At 37.5% G+C, this 17,814-nt stretch overlaps 1 protein-coding gene across 1 annotated transcript; it reads right to left on the reverse strand.

Moving 5' to 3' along the window:
* Window positions 1-13,258: 13,258 nt before the first annotated feature.
* Window positions 13,259-14,212, reverse strand: OR56B2 (olfactory receptor family 56 subfamily B member 2; the record flags this gene model as incomplete). Its single annotated transcript, XM_008021603.3, has 1 exon — window positions 13,259-14,212. A coding segment is annotated over one exon (954 nt), but the record flags the coding sequence as incomplete, so codon positions are not given.
* Window positions 14,213-17,814: the final 3,602 nt, after the last annotated feature.

The following is a 17,814-nucleotide window of genomic DNA, read 5'->3' on the forward strand; positions in this document are numbered from 1 at the left end:
ATGTGAGTGGCACCTTTCTGCAGAAGTAAATTGCCTTGCTAAGAGAACTTTTGCCTGAGTGCGGGTTTCACTTTGTGACACCGAGCATTTATTCCTAGAGCATTTTTATATCCAACAACAAGCTATATCTAAATTTTTTTTTAATTTAAGGGAAAGTACATTTGTTATTAATTTATTATTAATTTATAAGGGACATAACTCAGGGAAAGAGTGAGATAAGATGCTAGTTAGTTTTGCCAGTTCAGTAAAACACAAAACACAACTATTAGTAGAGACTTGTGAGAGGAAGCAGTTCCTGTGGAATGTTTGCTGTATTTTGTGTCCTCCCACCTGTGTTATTATTTTGTTCCATTTTCTTTATCTCTGAACATGTGGCCTATCTGAAATGATTGACTTAGTGGTTCTGGAGATTCTGTAGAAACAAGACAATCTTCCCCATACTTTGTATCACTTTGTCATTTTATTTTTCTTCCTTTCCCTTGGGATTATTAATATATCTCTTATAGTTTGAAAAGGAAACATGGTTTAACAAATTGAACCCTCAATGTGAGCTCTTTGATACCTTGGTTCTAGATCTAATCTAACTGTGTGAAGTTGATGTAGGAATATTGGGTCTGTTTCAGAAAGCCTGCTGATCTCTGCCACCCATCTCTAGGGCACAAGATGCAACCTGAAATAAAATGAATCTCTAGGGCACAAGATGCAGCTTGAAATAAAATGTTTATCACGATCTTTCTCAGTCCTCTTGGTTTCCCTCTGCTTCCCTTTTATTTCCTTCCCTTTTCTCTCTCTCTCTCTCTCTCTCTCTCTCTCTCTCTCTCTCTCTGTCTCCCATCTCTATCTCTCTCTATCATCTCTATCTCTATCTCTATCATCTCTATCTCTATCTCTAACTTTATCTCTATCTCCATCTCTATCTCTGTCTCTACCTCTCTCTCTCTCTCTCTCTCTCTCTCTCTCTCTCTCTCTCTCTCTCTCCCCTCTCCCATGAATACTGAGTAGAATTTTGTTCTATGGCCATCCAACTTTACTTCTTTTTGAAACTTCTCAAAGATATTGGCCTGCTGCCTGTAATTCAATTTTGAGTCTTAGTTTTCAGAGTCTTTTTTTTTCATGAAACCTACTTTTGAATTTGTAATGATGAAGATACAAAATTAACTTGCAATTGTTACTTGTGTGCCTCAAATACATCTTATTTATTGCATTTTACTTATCCAAATTTTAAGGATATGTTCCTGTTTTACTTTGTTACTGTTGCTGTTGTTTCTTCCCCCACCCCCAGCATAGGTCTATTGACATTATTGCTTTCAAATTTTAATTGTAATATTCTAACATTCTTCTAGTCTTTCTGCTTGTGTACTTCATATTCTTCATTTATGTAATGCAGACAATTATACCTATCTCACAGTTTTGAAGTAAAAGGTTGGTGAAATAATAAATATGAAATATTATTATAACATTAGACCTTGTATATGCTTTAAAATGACAGTATAGGAAAAGTAATTTATTGATCTGTTTGATAGGTTTTTTTATATATATATATATACTTTAAGTTCTAGGGTACATGTGCATAACCTGCAGGTTTGTTACATATGTATACTTGTGCCATGTTGCCGTGCTGCAGCCATCAACTCGTCAGCACCCATCAACTCATCATTTACATCAGGTATAACTCCCAATGCAATCCGTCCCCCCTCTACCCTACCCCCTCCCCATGATAGGCCCCAGTATGTGATGTTCCACTTCCTGAATCCAAGTGATCTCATTGTTCAGTTCCCACCTATGAGTGAGAACATGCGGTGTTTGGTTTTCTGTTCTTGTGATAGTTTGCTAAGAATGATGGTTTCCAGCTGCATCCATGTCCCTACAAAGGACACAAACTCATCCTTTTTTATGGCTGCATAGTATTCCATGGTGTATATGTGCCACATTTTCTTAATCCAGTCTGTCACTGATGGACATTTGGATTGATTCCAAGTCTTTGCTATTGTGAATAGTGCCGCAATAAACATACGTTTCCATGTGTCCTTATAGCAGCATGATTTATAATCCTTTGGGTTCATACCCAGTAATGGGATGGCTGGATCATATGGTACTTCTAGTTCTAGATCCTTCAGGAATCGCCATACTGTTTTCCATAATGGTTGAACTAGTTTACAATCCCACCAACAGTGTAAAAGTGTTCCTATTTCTCCACATCCTCTCCAGCACCTGTTGTTTCCTGACTTTGTAATGATCGCCATTCTAACTGGTGTGAGATGGTACCTCCTTGTGGTTTTCATTTGCATTTCTCTGATGGCCAGTGATGATGAGCATTTTTTCATGTGTCTGTTGGCTGTATGAGTGTCTTCTTTTGAGAAATGTCTGTTCATATCCTTTGCCCACTTTTTGATGGGGTTGTTTTTTTCTTGTAAATTTGTTTGAGTTCTTTGTAGGTTCTGGATATTAGCCCTTTGTCTGATGAGTAGATTGCAAACATTTTCTCCCATTCTGTAGGTTGCCTGTTCACTCTGATGGTAGTTTCTTTTGCTGTGCAGAAGCTCTTTAGTTTAATGAGATCCCATTTGTCAATTTTGGCTTTTGCTGCCGTTGCTTTTGGTGTTTTAGACATGAAGTATTTGCCTATGCCTATGTCCTGATTGGTACTACCTAGGTTTTCCTCTAGGGTTTTTATGGTATTAGGTCTAACATTTAAGTCTCTAATCCATCTTGAATTAATTTTCGTATAAGGAGTAAGGAAAGGATCCAGTTTCAGCTTTCTACTTATGGCTAGCCAATTTTCCCAGCACCATTTATTAAATAGGGAATCCTTTCCCCATTTCTTGTTTCTCTCAGGTTTGTCGAAGATCAGATGGCTGTAGATGTGTGGTATTATTTCTGAGGACTCTGTTCTGTCCCATTGGTCTATATCTCTGTTTTGGTACCAGTACCATGCTGTTTTGGTTACTGTAACCTTGTAGTAAAGTTTGAAGTCAGGTAGCGTGATGCCTCCAGCTTTGTTCTTTTGACTTAGGATTGTCTTGGAGATGCGGGCTCTTTTTTGGTTCCATATGAACTTTAAAGCAGTTTTTTCCAATTCTGTGAAGAAGCTCATTGGTAGCTTGATGGGGATGGCATTGAATCTATAAATTACCTTGGGCAGTATGGCCATTTTCACAATATTGATTCTTCCTATCCATGAGCATGGTATGTTCTTCCATTTGTTTGTGTCCTCTTTTATTTCAGTGAGCAGTGGTTTGTAGTTCTCCTTGAAGAGGTCCTTTACATCCCTTGTAAGTTGGATTCCTAGGTATTTCATTCTCTTGGAAGCAATTGTGAATGGAAATTCATTCATGATTTGGCTCTCTGTTTGTCTGTTACTGGTGTATAAGATGCTTGTGATTTTTGCACATTAATTTTGTATCCTGAGACTTTGCTGAAGTTGCTTATCAGCTTAAGGAGATTTTGGGCTGAGACAATGGGGTTTTCTAAATATACAATCATGTCGTCTGCAAACAGGGACAATTTGACTTCTTCTTTTCCTAACTGAATCCCCTTGATTTCTTTCTCTTGCCTGATTGCCCTAGCCAGAACTTCCAACACTATGTTGAATAGGAGTGGTGAGAGAGGGCATCCCTGTCTTGTGCCAGTTTTCAAAGGGAATTTTTCCAGTTTTTGCCCATTCAGTATGATATTGGCTGTGGGTGTGTCATAAATAGCTCTTATTATTTTGAGGTACGTTCCATCAATACCGAATTTATTGAGCGTTTTTAGCATGAAGGGCTGTTGAATTTTGTCAAAATCCTTTTCTGCATCTATTGAGATAATGATGTAGTTCTTGTCTTTGGTTCTGTTTATATGCTGGATTATGTTTATTGATTTGCGAATGTTGAACCAGCCTTGCATCCCAGGGATGAAGCCCACTTGATCATGGTGGATAAGCTTTTTGATGTGTTGCTGAATCCGGTTTGCGAGTATTTTATTGAGGAATTTTGCATCGATGTTCATCAGGGATATTGGTCTAAAATTCTCTTTTTTTGTTGTGTCTCTGCCAGGCTTTGGTATCAGGATGATGTTGGCCTCATAAAATGAGTTAGGGAGGATTCCCTCTTTTTCTATTGATTGGAATAGTTTCAGAAGGAATGGTACCAACTCCTCCTTGTACCTCTGGTAGAATTCAGCTGTGAATCCATCTGGTCCTGGACTTTTTTTGGTTGGTAGGCTATTAATTATTGCCTCAATTTCAGAGCCTGCTATTGGTCTATTCAGGGATTCAACTTCTTCCTGGTTTAGTCTTGGAAGAGTGTAAGTGTCCAGGAAATTATCCATTTCTTCTAGATTTTCCAGTTTATTTGCGTAGAGGTGTTTATAGTATTCTCTGATGGTAGTTTGTATTTCTGTGGGGTCGCTGGTGATATCCCCTTTGTCATTTTTAATTGCGTCGATTTGATTCTTCTCTCTTTTCTTCTTTATTAGTCTTGCTAGTGGTCTGTCAATTTTGTTGATCTTTTCAAAAAACCAACTCCTGGATTCATTGATTTTTTGGAGGGTTTTTTGTGTCTCTATCTCCTTCAGTTCTCCTCTGATCTTAGTTATTTCTTGCCTTCTGCTAGCTTTCGAATGTGTTTGCTCTTGCTTCTCTAGTTCTTTTAATTGCAATGTTAGAGTGTCAATTTTAGATCTTTCCTGCTTTCTCTTGTGGGCATTTAGTGCTATAAATTTCCCTCTACACACCGCTTTAAATGTGTCCCAGAGATTCTTGTATGTTGTATCTTTGTTCTCCTTGGTTTCAAAGAACATCTTTATTTCTGCTTTCATTTCGTTATGTACCCAGTAGTCATTCAGGAGCAGGTTGTTCAGTTTCCATGTAGTTGAGTGGTTTTGATTGAGTTTCTTAGTCCTGAGTTCTAGTTTGATTGCACTGTGGTCTGAGAGACAGTTTGTTATAATTTCTGTTCTTGTACATTTGCTGAGGAGTGCTTTACTTCCAATTACGTGGTCAATTTTGGAATAAGTGCGATGTGGTGCTGAGAAGAATGTATATTCTGTTGATTCGGGGTGGAGAGTTCTATAGATGTCTATTAGGTCTGCTTGCTGCAGAGATGAGTTCAATTCCTGGATATCCTTGTTAACTTTCTGTCTCGTTGATCTGTCTAATGTTGACAATGGAGTGTTGAAGTCTCCCATTATTATTGTATGGGAGTCTAAGTCTCTTTGTAAGTCTCTAAGGACTTGCTTTATGAATCTGGGTGCTCCTGTATTGGGTGCATACATATTTAGGATAGTTAGCTCTTCCTGTTGAATTGATCCCATTACCATTATGTAATGGCCTTCTTTGTCTCTTTTGATCTTGGATGGTTTAAAGTCTGTTTTATCAGAGACTAGTATTGCAACCCCTGCTTTTTTTGGTTCTCCATTTGCTTGGTAAATCTTCCTCCATCCCTTTATTTTGAGCCTATGTATGTCTCTGCGTGTGAGATGGGTCTCCTGAATACAGCAGACTGATGGGTCTTGACTCTTTATCCAGTTTGCCAGTCTGTGTCTTTTAATTGGAGCATTTAGTCCATTTACATTTAAGGTTAATATTGTTATGTGTGAACTTGATCCTGCCATTATGATATTAACTGGTTATTTTGCTCATTAGTTGATGTTGTTTCTTCCTAGCCTAAATGGTCTTTACATTTTGGCATGTTTTTGCAATGGCTGGTACTGGTTGTTCCTTTCCATGTTTAGTGTTTCCTTCAGGGTCTCTTGTAAGGCCGGCCTAGTGGTGACAAAATCTCTAAGCATTTGCTTATCGGTAAAGGATTTTATTTCTCCTTTACTTATGAAACTTAGTTTGCCTGGATATGAAATTCTGGGTTGAAAATTCTTTTCTTTAAGAATGTTGAATATTGGCCCCCACTCTCTTCTGGCTTGTAGAGTTTCTGCGGAGAGATATGCTGTTAGTCTGATGGGCTTCCCTTTGTGGGTAACCTGACCTTTCGGGCTGCCCTTAACAGTTTTTCCTTCATTTCAACTTAGGTGAATTTGACAATTATGTGTCTTGTAGTGCTCTTCTCGAGGAGTATCTTTGTGGCATTCTCTGTGTTTCCTGCATTTGAATGTTGGCCTGCCTTACTAGGTTGGGGAAGTTCTCCTGGATGATATCCTGAAGAGTGTTTTCCAACTTGGTTCCATTTTCCCCCTCACTTTCAGGCACCCCAATCGACATAGATTTGGGCTTTTCACATAACCCCATACTTCTTGAAGGCTTTGTTCATTTCTTTTTCCTCTTTTATCTTTCGACTTCTCGCTTCATTTCATTCATTTGATCCTCAATCACTGACACTCTTTCTTCCAGTTGATCAAGTCAGTTATTGAAGCTTGTGCATTTGTCACGTATTTCTCGTGTCATGGTTTTTAATCTCTGTCAGTTCATTTATGACCTTCTCTACATTGATTATTATAGTTATCCATTCTTCTATTCTTTTTTCAAGATTTTTAGTTTCTTTGCGCTGGGTACATAATTCCTCCTTTAGCTCTGAGAAGTTTGATGGACAGAAGCCTTCTTCTCTCAACTTGTCAAAGTCATTCTCTGTCCATCTTTGATCTGTTGCTTGCGATGAGCTGCATTCTTTGGAGGGGGAGATGTGCTCTTATTTTTTGAATTCCCAGCTTTTCTGCCCTGCTTTTTCCCCATCTTTGGGGTTTTATCTGCCTCTGGTCTTTGAAGATGGTGACATACTGATGGAGTTTTTGGTCTGGGTGTCCTTCCTGTTTGTTAGTTTTCCTTCTAACAGTCAGACCCTCAGCTGTCGGTCTGTTGGAGATTGCTTGAGGTCCACTCCAGACCCTGTTTGCCTGGGTATCAGCAGCAGAGGCTGCAGAAGATAGAATATTTCTGAACAGCGAGTGTACCTGTCTGATTCTTGCTTTGGAAGCTTCCTCTCAGGGTTATACCCCACCGTGTGAGGTGTGGGGTGTCGGTCTGCATCTAGTGGGGGATGTCTCCCAGTTAGGCTACTCAGGGGTCAGGGACCCACTTGAGCAGGTAGTCTGTCCATTCTCAGATCTCAACCTCCGTGTTGGGAGATCCACTGCTCTCTTCAAAGCTGTCAGACAGGTTTGTTTGCGTCTGCAGAGGTTTCTGCTGCTTTTTGTTGTTGTTGTTTAGCTGTGCCCTGTCCCCAGAGGTGGAGTCTACAGAGACAGGCAGGCCTCCTTGAGCTGCTGTGAGCTCCACCCAGTTTGAGCTTCTCAGCAACTTTGTTTACCTACTTAAGCCTCAGCAATGGCGAGCACCCCTCCGCCAGCCTCACTACTGCCTTGCAGTTAGATCACAGACTGCTGCACTAGCAATGAGGGAGGCTCCGTGGGTGTGGGACCCTCCCAGCCAGGTGTGGGATATAATCTCCTGGTGGTGCCGTTTGCTAAGACCCTTTGCAAAGGGCAGTATTGGGGTGGGGGTTACCTGATTTTCCAGGTGTTGTGTGTCTCAGTTCCCCTGGCTAGGAAAAGGAATTCCCTTTCCCCTGCCCTTCCCAGGTGAAGCCATGCCTCGCCCTGCTTCACCTCTTGCTGGTCAGGCTGCAGCAGCTGACCAGCACTGATTGTCTGGCACTCCCTAGTGAGATGAACCCAGTACCTCAGTTGAAAATTCAGAAATCACCCGACTTCTGTGTTGATGGTGCTGGAAGCTAGAGACTGGAACTGTTCCTATTTGGCCTTCTTACTCGGCTCCCTGGAACCTTAAGTAGTCAACTCTTAATTCTATCTGTCTGTGTAACAGAAGCAAGTAGAGAAATTAGAGAAAGTAAAGATACCTCTATGTTGAAAATAAAAAATATGTCTTTGAGATGACTTATGCTGCCTTTATCTCACATTTTATATTTATCTTACATTATATATTTAGTTAACATATGTCATATATATAATATATATTATGCTACTTTATATATAGTATCTCACTTTACATGTATTTACTATACATTTATCTTACATTATATATATATCACATTATATATTCAGTTATATATATCTCACATTATATATTTAATATACTTTATATTAATATATATCTATAGATTATATATTGTATATAGAGATATATTAAAACTGTAACTCTAAAAGGGAAACACGTAAATATCTTGTTTATGTCCCTTGTATTTCCTGTTTATATATTTTTAATTACTAAAACTGACTTTATTGTTACATGAGAAGTGTTAGTTCTCATCTCGATTACATTTACAAGCATCTCAGTTAAAGATCTTGTTGATACAAAATAATATAGCACTAAGCACAAATTGTATAATGCTTTCTCCAAAACAAATTTTAAATGTTTTTTTAAAAGTTAGCAAAAATGTATTCTACTTTGTTAATTCTCTCTTCTTTTAATACAGCAGCTACATTTTCGTTTTTTCTTACATGCCACTTTCTATATTTCTCTAATTTGTGCTTCCAGAGGGTCAAAGGGAAAGAGATTTTGGTTGAGAAAGATGTCTGTTTGAAATGTATTATAAATTGCCTCTGAGAATGATATTTATACTTGCTGGAAACTCAGCTGGGCAATGTGACTGCTGTGGCAATGTAAATTTACACAAACCTATATAATTGCTGGTGATGAGAGAAAGATAATTCAGCTTAATATTTTATGAAAAAGGGAAATTATAATACCTTCTAGTCCCCAATATGCTGAGTTCCCAATTATCAGAATTTGAAACTGAGGGCCACAATTTTAAAAAAAAGTGATAAGTCTCATCAAGAAATAGAAGCTTATAAAATGTTTTTAATGCTCTATAACTTTATAATTCTGCAAGAATAATAGATTTGTATTATGCTGTGAGAGTGAGTAGGTCTATTAAGTGATAACATTAAACACAAATACCACCATTTATGAAGTATGATTTTGATATCATCGGATGTGTACTTTCACCCTAATCTTTGTAGGTAGTAACTTTGTTTTCTCACTTGACCGTGCTCAATCTTTACAGACCATGCTCTTCTCTCAAAATAACTGTAGGTTCATCCAAGTATGTTTGCTATCCAAAGTCAATGGAACACAGTCACAACTATGTCTGTCTAGGAATAAAGCCAGTTAATTAGATTCTTATTCTAAGGGAAAAGAGGGGGGCAGGTAAAAACTTGATTATGGCAGAACTCTGACTATAAGAACTGTTTTCTATTTTTTCTCCATGCTATTGGTTGATTCACACCTGACTTTCATCATTTTGAATGATTCCTATTTGTTTTATTTATAAATATTCAAAATCATCATGAAAAGTTTCACTGAATGAAAACCTGAAAATTGGGGAAATAAACATTTTTCTGCAAAACAAACATCTGCAAAACTTCTGCCTTCAAACTAAGTGAATGAAATCAAATCTGTATTTCTGAGAATAATCAATAGTATACACTCAAAGTTTCTGTACGCTTTAGCGAAACATCTCTCCAATTTATCTACTATGAACTACAACAAGAAAAATCCTGTCACCACCCTTGTCTCCGTTTTATGTCCTTTAATACCTAATTTCCAGATGCCAATAGAATGAGCTGAATGCAGTTTGGTCCAGATGTTCAGAATCTTGGTCAAAGAACACTTGAGAATCCTGCAATATATGTACATGTACTCCCCTCAACATTAAAATCCCTTGATACCTTTACTACTGATATAAGCCTTTAAAGAAAATTATGTGTTATATGTCCCAAGGGGATATTTCATGTAATTAGGGTCACAGTGTTGGAATTAAGACAACGCTCACAGGAGATAAAAGGGTGAAAACACTCTATTCTCATCACCTATATGATGCCACATAAGTAACTGGTGAGTATTTCCTATGAATGTTTCTGTACATGTGCTTATGTGTGGTTATGTATATATGGGCAGAAATGAGAAAGAATACAAGATGTTTTATTTTAAAAATTATGATATTAATAAGATTGCAGAGTTGTTTCTTTTTGCTTAAGGCCTTGTGGCATACAAATTGGAAGCAAGCACAGAATGTGTTAATAGCTCACACAGACACTTTTGTATCTTCCATTTTTTATGTTTTCATGTGTTAAGTAACATCATTGAGTGCTTCTTACTTTCAGAGTTAGTCTAGGAACTATGAAAAAAGCATCAGAAAACATGGGCCTCGGTTTTCAAGAAATTTATTTCCAAGGAAGATTGGTGATGAATATTATGGAATTGTAAAAATTAATCAAAAGTTCAGACGTATTACACATGAATATTGAACTAGCAATAAATAAGTGCCTTAATTTGAGATAACAATGGTGATGTCAATAAGTGCAATAATAAAAGACAGTAATTAATCTAATTTTATGTGTTTTTAATTAGAAGAAAAATGTTTACTTTTTTAATTGTAAAAATAAAAATGAGATCATCACAGAGATAATTAGAATCTAATTCTATAATAATGTAAAGGTAACTTCTGATACACTTTTTTATATACAATTGCTATGTATGCTTTTGACAAACGTTTGGATAACATCAATTTTAAAACAAATATTCTATCATTTTCAGTTAATGTTTATATTAAGCACATTCAACAAAAAGATTGTTCAGTATTATGATTAAATAAAAGCACATTATATTTTACACACTTCCTTAAGTATTTTCCTGTTCTCAGACATCTATGTTCTTTTGTTTTACAGAAAATTATATAACAAATATACATGTAGATAATAATTTTAGCAGTTTTTTATATTGTTTTATATTGAATGTAAGTTAGTATAACCTCTATGGAAAATGGTATGGAAATATTCAAAAACCTAAAACTAGAACTACCATTCCATCCAGCAATGCCACTCCTGGGTATCTACCCAAAAGAAGATAATTGCATTTAAAATAATTACACTTAAAAATATTGGCACTAGTATGTTTATAACAGGGAAAGATATGGAATCAACCTGTATCCATCAATCGATGACTGGATAAAGAAAATGTGGTATGATATAAAATGGAATACTCCTCAGTCATGAAAACAAATGAAATAATGTTTTTTGCAGCAACATGCATAGATTATGAGGCTGTTATTTTAAGTGAAATAACTAAGAAACAGAAAAGCAAATACCACATGTTCTTACTTTTAAGTGGGAACTACTTAATGTGTACACATAGGCATAGAGTGTGAAGTGGATAAATATTGGAGATTTGCGGGTGGGCGGATGGAAGGGGAGTGAGGAATGAGAAATTCCTTAGTAGGTACAATGTACACTATTCTGGTGATGGGTAACACTACAAGCCCAGACTTCACCACAGCCAGACTATACACATGGATATACATCCATGTACCAAAAATTCAGTTGTCCCCCCTAATTTTATATAAAATGAAAAAAGAAAACATACAATTGAGTGACTTTCACTACATTCATTATGCTATACAACCATTGCCACTATCTAATTTCACAATATTTCCATTACCTTGAAAGGAAACTTCATAACCATTAGTTGGTCTCTCTCATTATTGTCCAGAGTCTCCATTCCCTACTAACAGCTAATTTGCTTTTTTTTTTCTATAGACTTTACCTATTCTGGATATCATACAAATGGAATCAGATACTAGGTAGCCTTTTGTGTTTGGCTTTCTTCACTAACCTAAGCATAATATTTTCAAAGTTCATGTGTGCTGCAGATTGTACCAGTACTTTATTTATTTTTGTTTGTTGTTGGGAGAATTTCTTCTCTTTTTATTTTTCCTGTTTACTAATAAAATTTTCCATATCATTTTGTTAAATTTGCATATTTTTAATTCAATCAAGTTGAATTTTTGTAAGATAAGTTTTATTCTATATATATTTGAAGTTTACAACATGAGATTATGGGATAGAGACAGCAAAATAATTATTATAGTGAAGCTGACTAGTATATCTATCATCTCATATAGGTACTTTTTATTAAATAATAATTCCTAACATAGATATGCTTAATTTTGTTTATCCATTCAGCAGCTGCTATGGTGTGGATAGGGTTTGCTTGTCTCCTCCAAAAGTCAGGTTGAAATTTGATCCCCGTTGTAGTGGGATTCGGAAGTGGGACTTAGTAAGAGATGTTTGGGTCCCGGGGATGGATTCCTCATGAATGATTTGGTGCTATTCTTGTGGCAGTTACTGAGTTTTCTCTGTTACATAACTGGATCAGTTCTCTGCGAGGCAGATTAGTCATGACAGTGGGTTGTTATAAAGCTGGGAAGCCCGTTGGGTTTTGTCTCTTTGCACATGTCTGTTTTCCCTTTGACCTTGTCTGCCATGTTATGAGGCAACACCAAAGTCCTCACTTGAAGCCAGCGACATGTCCTTGAAGTACCCTGCCTGCAGAACTATGAGCTAAATAAACCTATATTTCTAACTCAGTATTAGGTATCCTATTGTAACAACACAAAACAGACTAAGACAACAGCTTATAGATATAAAAGCTGTTTCTACTTTTTGGCTAATAATGCTACTGTAAACATTTGTGTACAAGTTTTTGTATTAACATTTGTTTTCAATTATGTTGGGTATATTACTAACAGCTGGGTCCTGGGTCATATGTTAATGGCACTGAAATTTCTGAGTAATTGCCAAACTCTTCCACAGCGGCTGTGCCATTTTTACTTCCCAAAAACAATGTATTGGGATTTCAAGGTATCCATATACTTGCAAACACTTGCTAATCTCTTATTGAAAAAAATAAATTTGCAGTACATTTATATGTATAATATAGGGGGCAAAAGGGTGTGTTATTGTGATTTGGATTGAATTTGCCTAATGACTAATGACTAGTTATGTTGAGCATCTTTTCATGTGTTTTTTGGACATTTGCATATAATCTTAGAGAAATGTCTATTCAAGTCCTTTGCAAATTAAAAATATAAGACACATTATAAAGCAAATAATGAAAATGCAGAAGTATCTCCTATTTTATCAATTATTACATCAAATGTAAAATATCAAGCTCTTAAATTAAAAGGAATAGATTGACACATTATCGGCTCTGACTGCTTCTATTCAACAGTGTTTGGAAGTTCTAGCTAAGACAAGTGAGTAAGAACATGAAATATAGATTACACAAGTCTTTTCTTTGAATTCCTTGAGGCAAATAACATCACTGTTACCCTTTGTGATGAAGATTTTTGCTTGACTCCCAAGTATTTCAAATATTACTTCCATCTCCTTTGTTCTGAAGTGTCAGTTGTTGCCACCAATTCTTTACGTTATTTCTATGTTGTTCTGCATTTGCAGCAATTGGGGAATATAATGCAAAAATATGTGAAGAAAATTTTCAAAAAGTGCATATCTTTTCTATATCGGGTGCCCTTCACTCCAGTCTAAGTACTTTGTATAAGCCTTGCCTGAGTTTCTTGTTCTTGAGTGCATACACCAGGGGGTTCAGGGCAGGGGGAATGACATTGTGTAGCACATTGAGTAGAACTGGAATAAGGGGAACTTTCATTCCAGTACTATGACTAATGGAAATCACAACGATGACTGTGTAGAAGAAAAGGATTACGATGAGGTGGGAAGTGCAGGTACTTAAGGCCTTGGATGCAGTTTCTGGAGAATTCAGCTTCAGGACAGAGTGAAGTATTAAAGCATATGATAAAATAATCAAACCCAGGTCGCTTCCCATGAGTGTCCAAGTCAGAAGGACCTGGTTAATGCTATTGATTTTTTGATCATCACAAGATAGGCTAGTGACTCCAAGGTTAGAACAAAGACAATACTCAATTTGATTCCGGGAGCAGTAATGCCTCTGGGCAGCCAACACAGACACTGAGATGAGACTCAAGCTGTTTCTCAGTGCCGTGAACACAGTTGCTTTGAATACAAAAGATTCAGTGATGACTGGTGGATACCGGAGTGGTTGACAAATGGCTACATATCTATCAATAGCCATGCAGACAAAGGTACTTGGCTCCATGGCCACAAAGCAATGTATGGCATACATCTGAGCAAAGCACTCTGGGAGAGTGATGGTCTTAGCATTGAACCATAAGATGGTCAAAATCCCAGGCATGATGGTGGTAGCCAGGCCCATGTCTGCCGCAGCCAAGATCTGCAGGAAATAGTACATAGGCTGGTGCAGTGCTGCCTCTTTGTTGATGATGATCAGGATAAGGATGCTAGCACTGAGAGCTAAGAAGTAGAGCAGAGCCAGGGGCAGGGAGAGCCAGTGCTGCCAGCTGTGAATGCCACGGAATCCCATCAGGATAAACTCAGAGACCTGGAACTTAGAGCTGTTGGAATCTCTGAGCTCCTGGAGCACCACTAAGAGGAAAAATATTTGATTTTAGTATTTCTAATAATCTCTATGAAAGTATTGGGAAAATAATTACCCAGTATCATGATATTTTTTTTTATTTATTTTTTTTTCTCTCTTTTTTTTTTTAAATTTATTTATTATTATTAAACTTCAAGTTGTAGGGTACATGTGCACAACATGCAGGTTTGCTACATATGTATACTTGTGCCATGTTGGTGTGCTGCACCCATCAACTCGTCATTTACATCAGGTATAACTCCCAATGCAATCCCTCCCCCCTCCCCCCCCCCCATGATAGGCCCCGGTGTGTGATGTTCCCCTTCCCGAGTCCAAGTGATTTCATGGTTCAGTTCCCACCTATGAGTGAGAACATGCGGTGTTTGGTTTTCTGTTCTTGTGATAGTTTGCTAAGAATGATGGTTTCCAGCTGCATCCATGTCCCTACAAAGGACACAAACTCATCCTTTTTTATGGCTGCATAGTATTCCATGGTGTATATGTGCCACATTTTCTTAATCCAATCTGTCACTGATGGACATTTGGATTGATTCCAAGTCTTTGCTATTGTGAATAGTGCTGCAATAAACATACGTGTGCATGTGTCCTTATAGCAGCATAATTTATAATCCTTTGGGTATATACCCAGTAATGGGATGGCTGGGTCATATGGTACATCTAGTTCTAGATCCTTGAGGAATCGCCATACTGTTTTCCATAATGGTTGAACTAGTTTACAATCCCACCAACAGTGTAAAAGTGTTCCTATTTCTCCACATCCTCTCCAGCACCTGTTGTTTCCTGACTTTTTAATGATCACCATTCTAACTGGTGTGAGATGGTATCTCATTGTGGTTTTGATTTGCATTTCTCTGATGGCCAGTGATGATGAGCATTTTTTCATGTGTCTGTTGGCTGTATGAATGTCTTCTTTTGAGAAATGTCTGTTCATATCCTTTGCCCACTTTTGGATGGGGTTGTTTGTTTTTTTCTTGTAAATTTGTTTCAGTTCTCTGTAGGTTCTGGATATGAGCCCTTTGTCAGATGAGTAGATTGCAAAAATTTTCTCCCATTCTGTAGGTTGCCTGCTCACTCTGATGGTAGTTTCTTTTGCTGTGCAGAAGCTCTTTAGTTTGATGAGATCCCATTTGTCAATTTTGGCTTTTGCTGCCGTTGCTTTTGGTGTTTTAGACATGAAGTCTTTGCCCATGCCTATGTCCTGAATGGTACTACCTAGGTTTTCCTCTAGGATTTTTATGGTATTAGGTCTAACATTTAAGTCTCTAATCCATCTTGAATTAATTTTCGTATAAGGCGTAAGGAAAGGATCCAGTTTCAGCTTTCTACTTATGGCTAGCCAGTTTTCCCAGCACCATTTATTAAATAGGGAATCCTTTCCCCATTTCTTGTTTCTCTCAGGTTTGTCAAAGATCAGATGGCTGTAGATGTGTGGTATTATTTCTGAGGACTCTGTTCTGTTCCATTGGTCTATATCTCTGTTTTGGTACCAGTACCATGCTGTTTTGGTTACTGTAGCCTTGTAGTATAGTTTGAAGTCAGGTAGCGTGATGCCTCTAGCTTTGTTCTTTTGACTTAGGATTGTCTTGGAGATGCGGGCTCTTTTTTGGTTCCATATGAACTTTAAAGCAGTTTTTTCCAATTCTGTGAAGAAGCTCATTGGTAGCTTGATGGGGATGGCATTGAATCTATAAATTACCTTGGGCAGTATGGCCATTTTCACGACATTGATTCTTCCTATCCATGAGGATGGTATGTTCTTCCATTTGTTTGTGTCCTCTTTTATTTCACTGAGCAGTGGTTTGTAGTTCTCCTTGAAGAGGTCCTTTACATCCCTTGGAAGTTGGATTCCTACGTATTTTATTCTCTTTGAAGCAATTGTGAATGGAAGTTCATTCCTGATTTGGCTCTCTGTTTGACTGCCACTGGTGTATAAGAATGCTTGTGATTTTTGCACATTAATTTTGTATCCTGAGACTTTGCTGAAGTTGCTGATCAGCTTAAGGAGATTTTGGGCTGAGACAATGGGGTTTTCTAAATATACAATCATGTCGTCTGCAAACAGGGACAATTTGACTTCTTCTTTTCCTAACTGAATCCCCTTGATTTCTTTCTCTTGCCTGATTGCCCTAGCCAGAACTTCCAACACTATGTTGAATAGGAGTGGTGAGAGAGGGCATCCCTGTCTTGTGCCAGTTTTCAAAGGCAATTTTTCCAGTTTTTGCCCATTCAGTATGATATTGGCTGTGGGTGTGTCATAAATAGCTCTTATTATTTTGAGGTACGTTCCATCAATACCGAATTTATTGAGCGTTTTTAGCATGAAGGGCTGTTGAATTTTGTCAAAAGCCTTTTCTGCATCTATTGAGATAATGATGTGGTTCTTGTCTTTGGTTCTGTTTATATGCTGGATTATGTTTATTGATTTGCGAATGTTGAACCAGCCTTGCATCCCAGGGATGAAGCCCAGTTGATCATGGTGGATAAGCTTTTTGATGTGCTGCTGAATCCGGTTTGCCAGTATTTTATTGAGGATTTTTGCATCGATGTTCATCAGGGATATTGGTCTAAAATTCTCTTTTTTTGTTGTGTCTCTGCCAGGCTTTGGTATCAGGATGATGTTGGCCTCATAAAATGAGTTAGGGAGGATTCCCTCTTTTTCTATTGATTGGAATAGTTTCAGAAGGAATGGTACCAGCTCCTCCTTGTACCTCTGGTAGAATTCAGCTGTGAATCCATCTGGTCCTGGACTTTTTTTGGTTGGTAGGCTATTAATTATTGCCTCAATTTCAGAGCCTACTATTGGTCTATTCAGGGATTCAACTTCTTCCTGGTTTAGTCTTGGAAGAGTGTAAGTGTCCAGGAAATTATCCATTTCTTCTAGATTTTCCAGTTTATTTGCGTAGAGGTGTTTATAGTATTCTCTGATGGTAGTTTGTATTTCTGTGGGGTCGGTGGTGATATCCCCTTTATCATTTTTAATTGCGTCGATTTGATTCTTCTCTCTTTTCTTCTTTATTAGTCTTGCTAGTGGTCTGTCAATTTTGTTGATCTTTTCAAAAAACCAACTCCTGGATTCATTGATTTTTTGGAGGGTTTTTTGTGTCTCTATCTCCTTCAGTTCTGCTCTGATCTTAGTTATTTCTTGCCTTCTGCTAGCTTTCGAATGTGTTTGCTCTTGCTTCTCTAGTTCTTTTAATTGCGATGTTAGAGTGTCAATTTTAGATCTTTCCTGCTTTCTCTTGTGTGCATTTAGTGCTATAAATTTCCCTCTACACACTGCTTTAAATGTGTCCCAGAGATTCTGGTATGTTGTATCTTTGTTCTCCTTGGTTTCAAAGAACATCTTTATTTCTGCCTTCATTTCGTTATGTACCCAGTAGTCATTCAGGAGCAGGTTATTCAGTTTCCATGTAGTTGAGCGGTTTTGATTGAGTTTCTTAGTCCTGAGTTCTAATTTGATTGCACTGTGGTCTGAGACACAGTTTGTTATAATTTCTGTTCTTGTACATTTGCTGAGGAGTGCTTTACTTCCGATTACGTGGTCAATTTTGGAGTAAGTACGATGTGGTTCTGAGAAGAATGTATATTCTGTT

Source organism: Chlorocebus sabaeus, chromosome 1 (assembly GCF_047675955.1).
Source record: "Chlorocebus sabaeus isolate Y175 chromosome 1, mChlSab1.0.hap1, whole genome shotgun sequence".
NCBI classification, from domain to species: domain Eukaryota; kingdom Metazoa; phylum Chordata; class Mammalia; order Primates; family Cercopithecidae; genus Chlorocebus; species Chlorocebus sabaeus.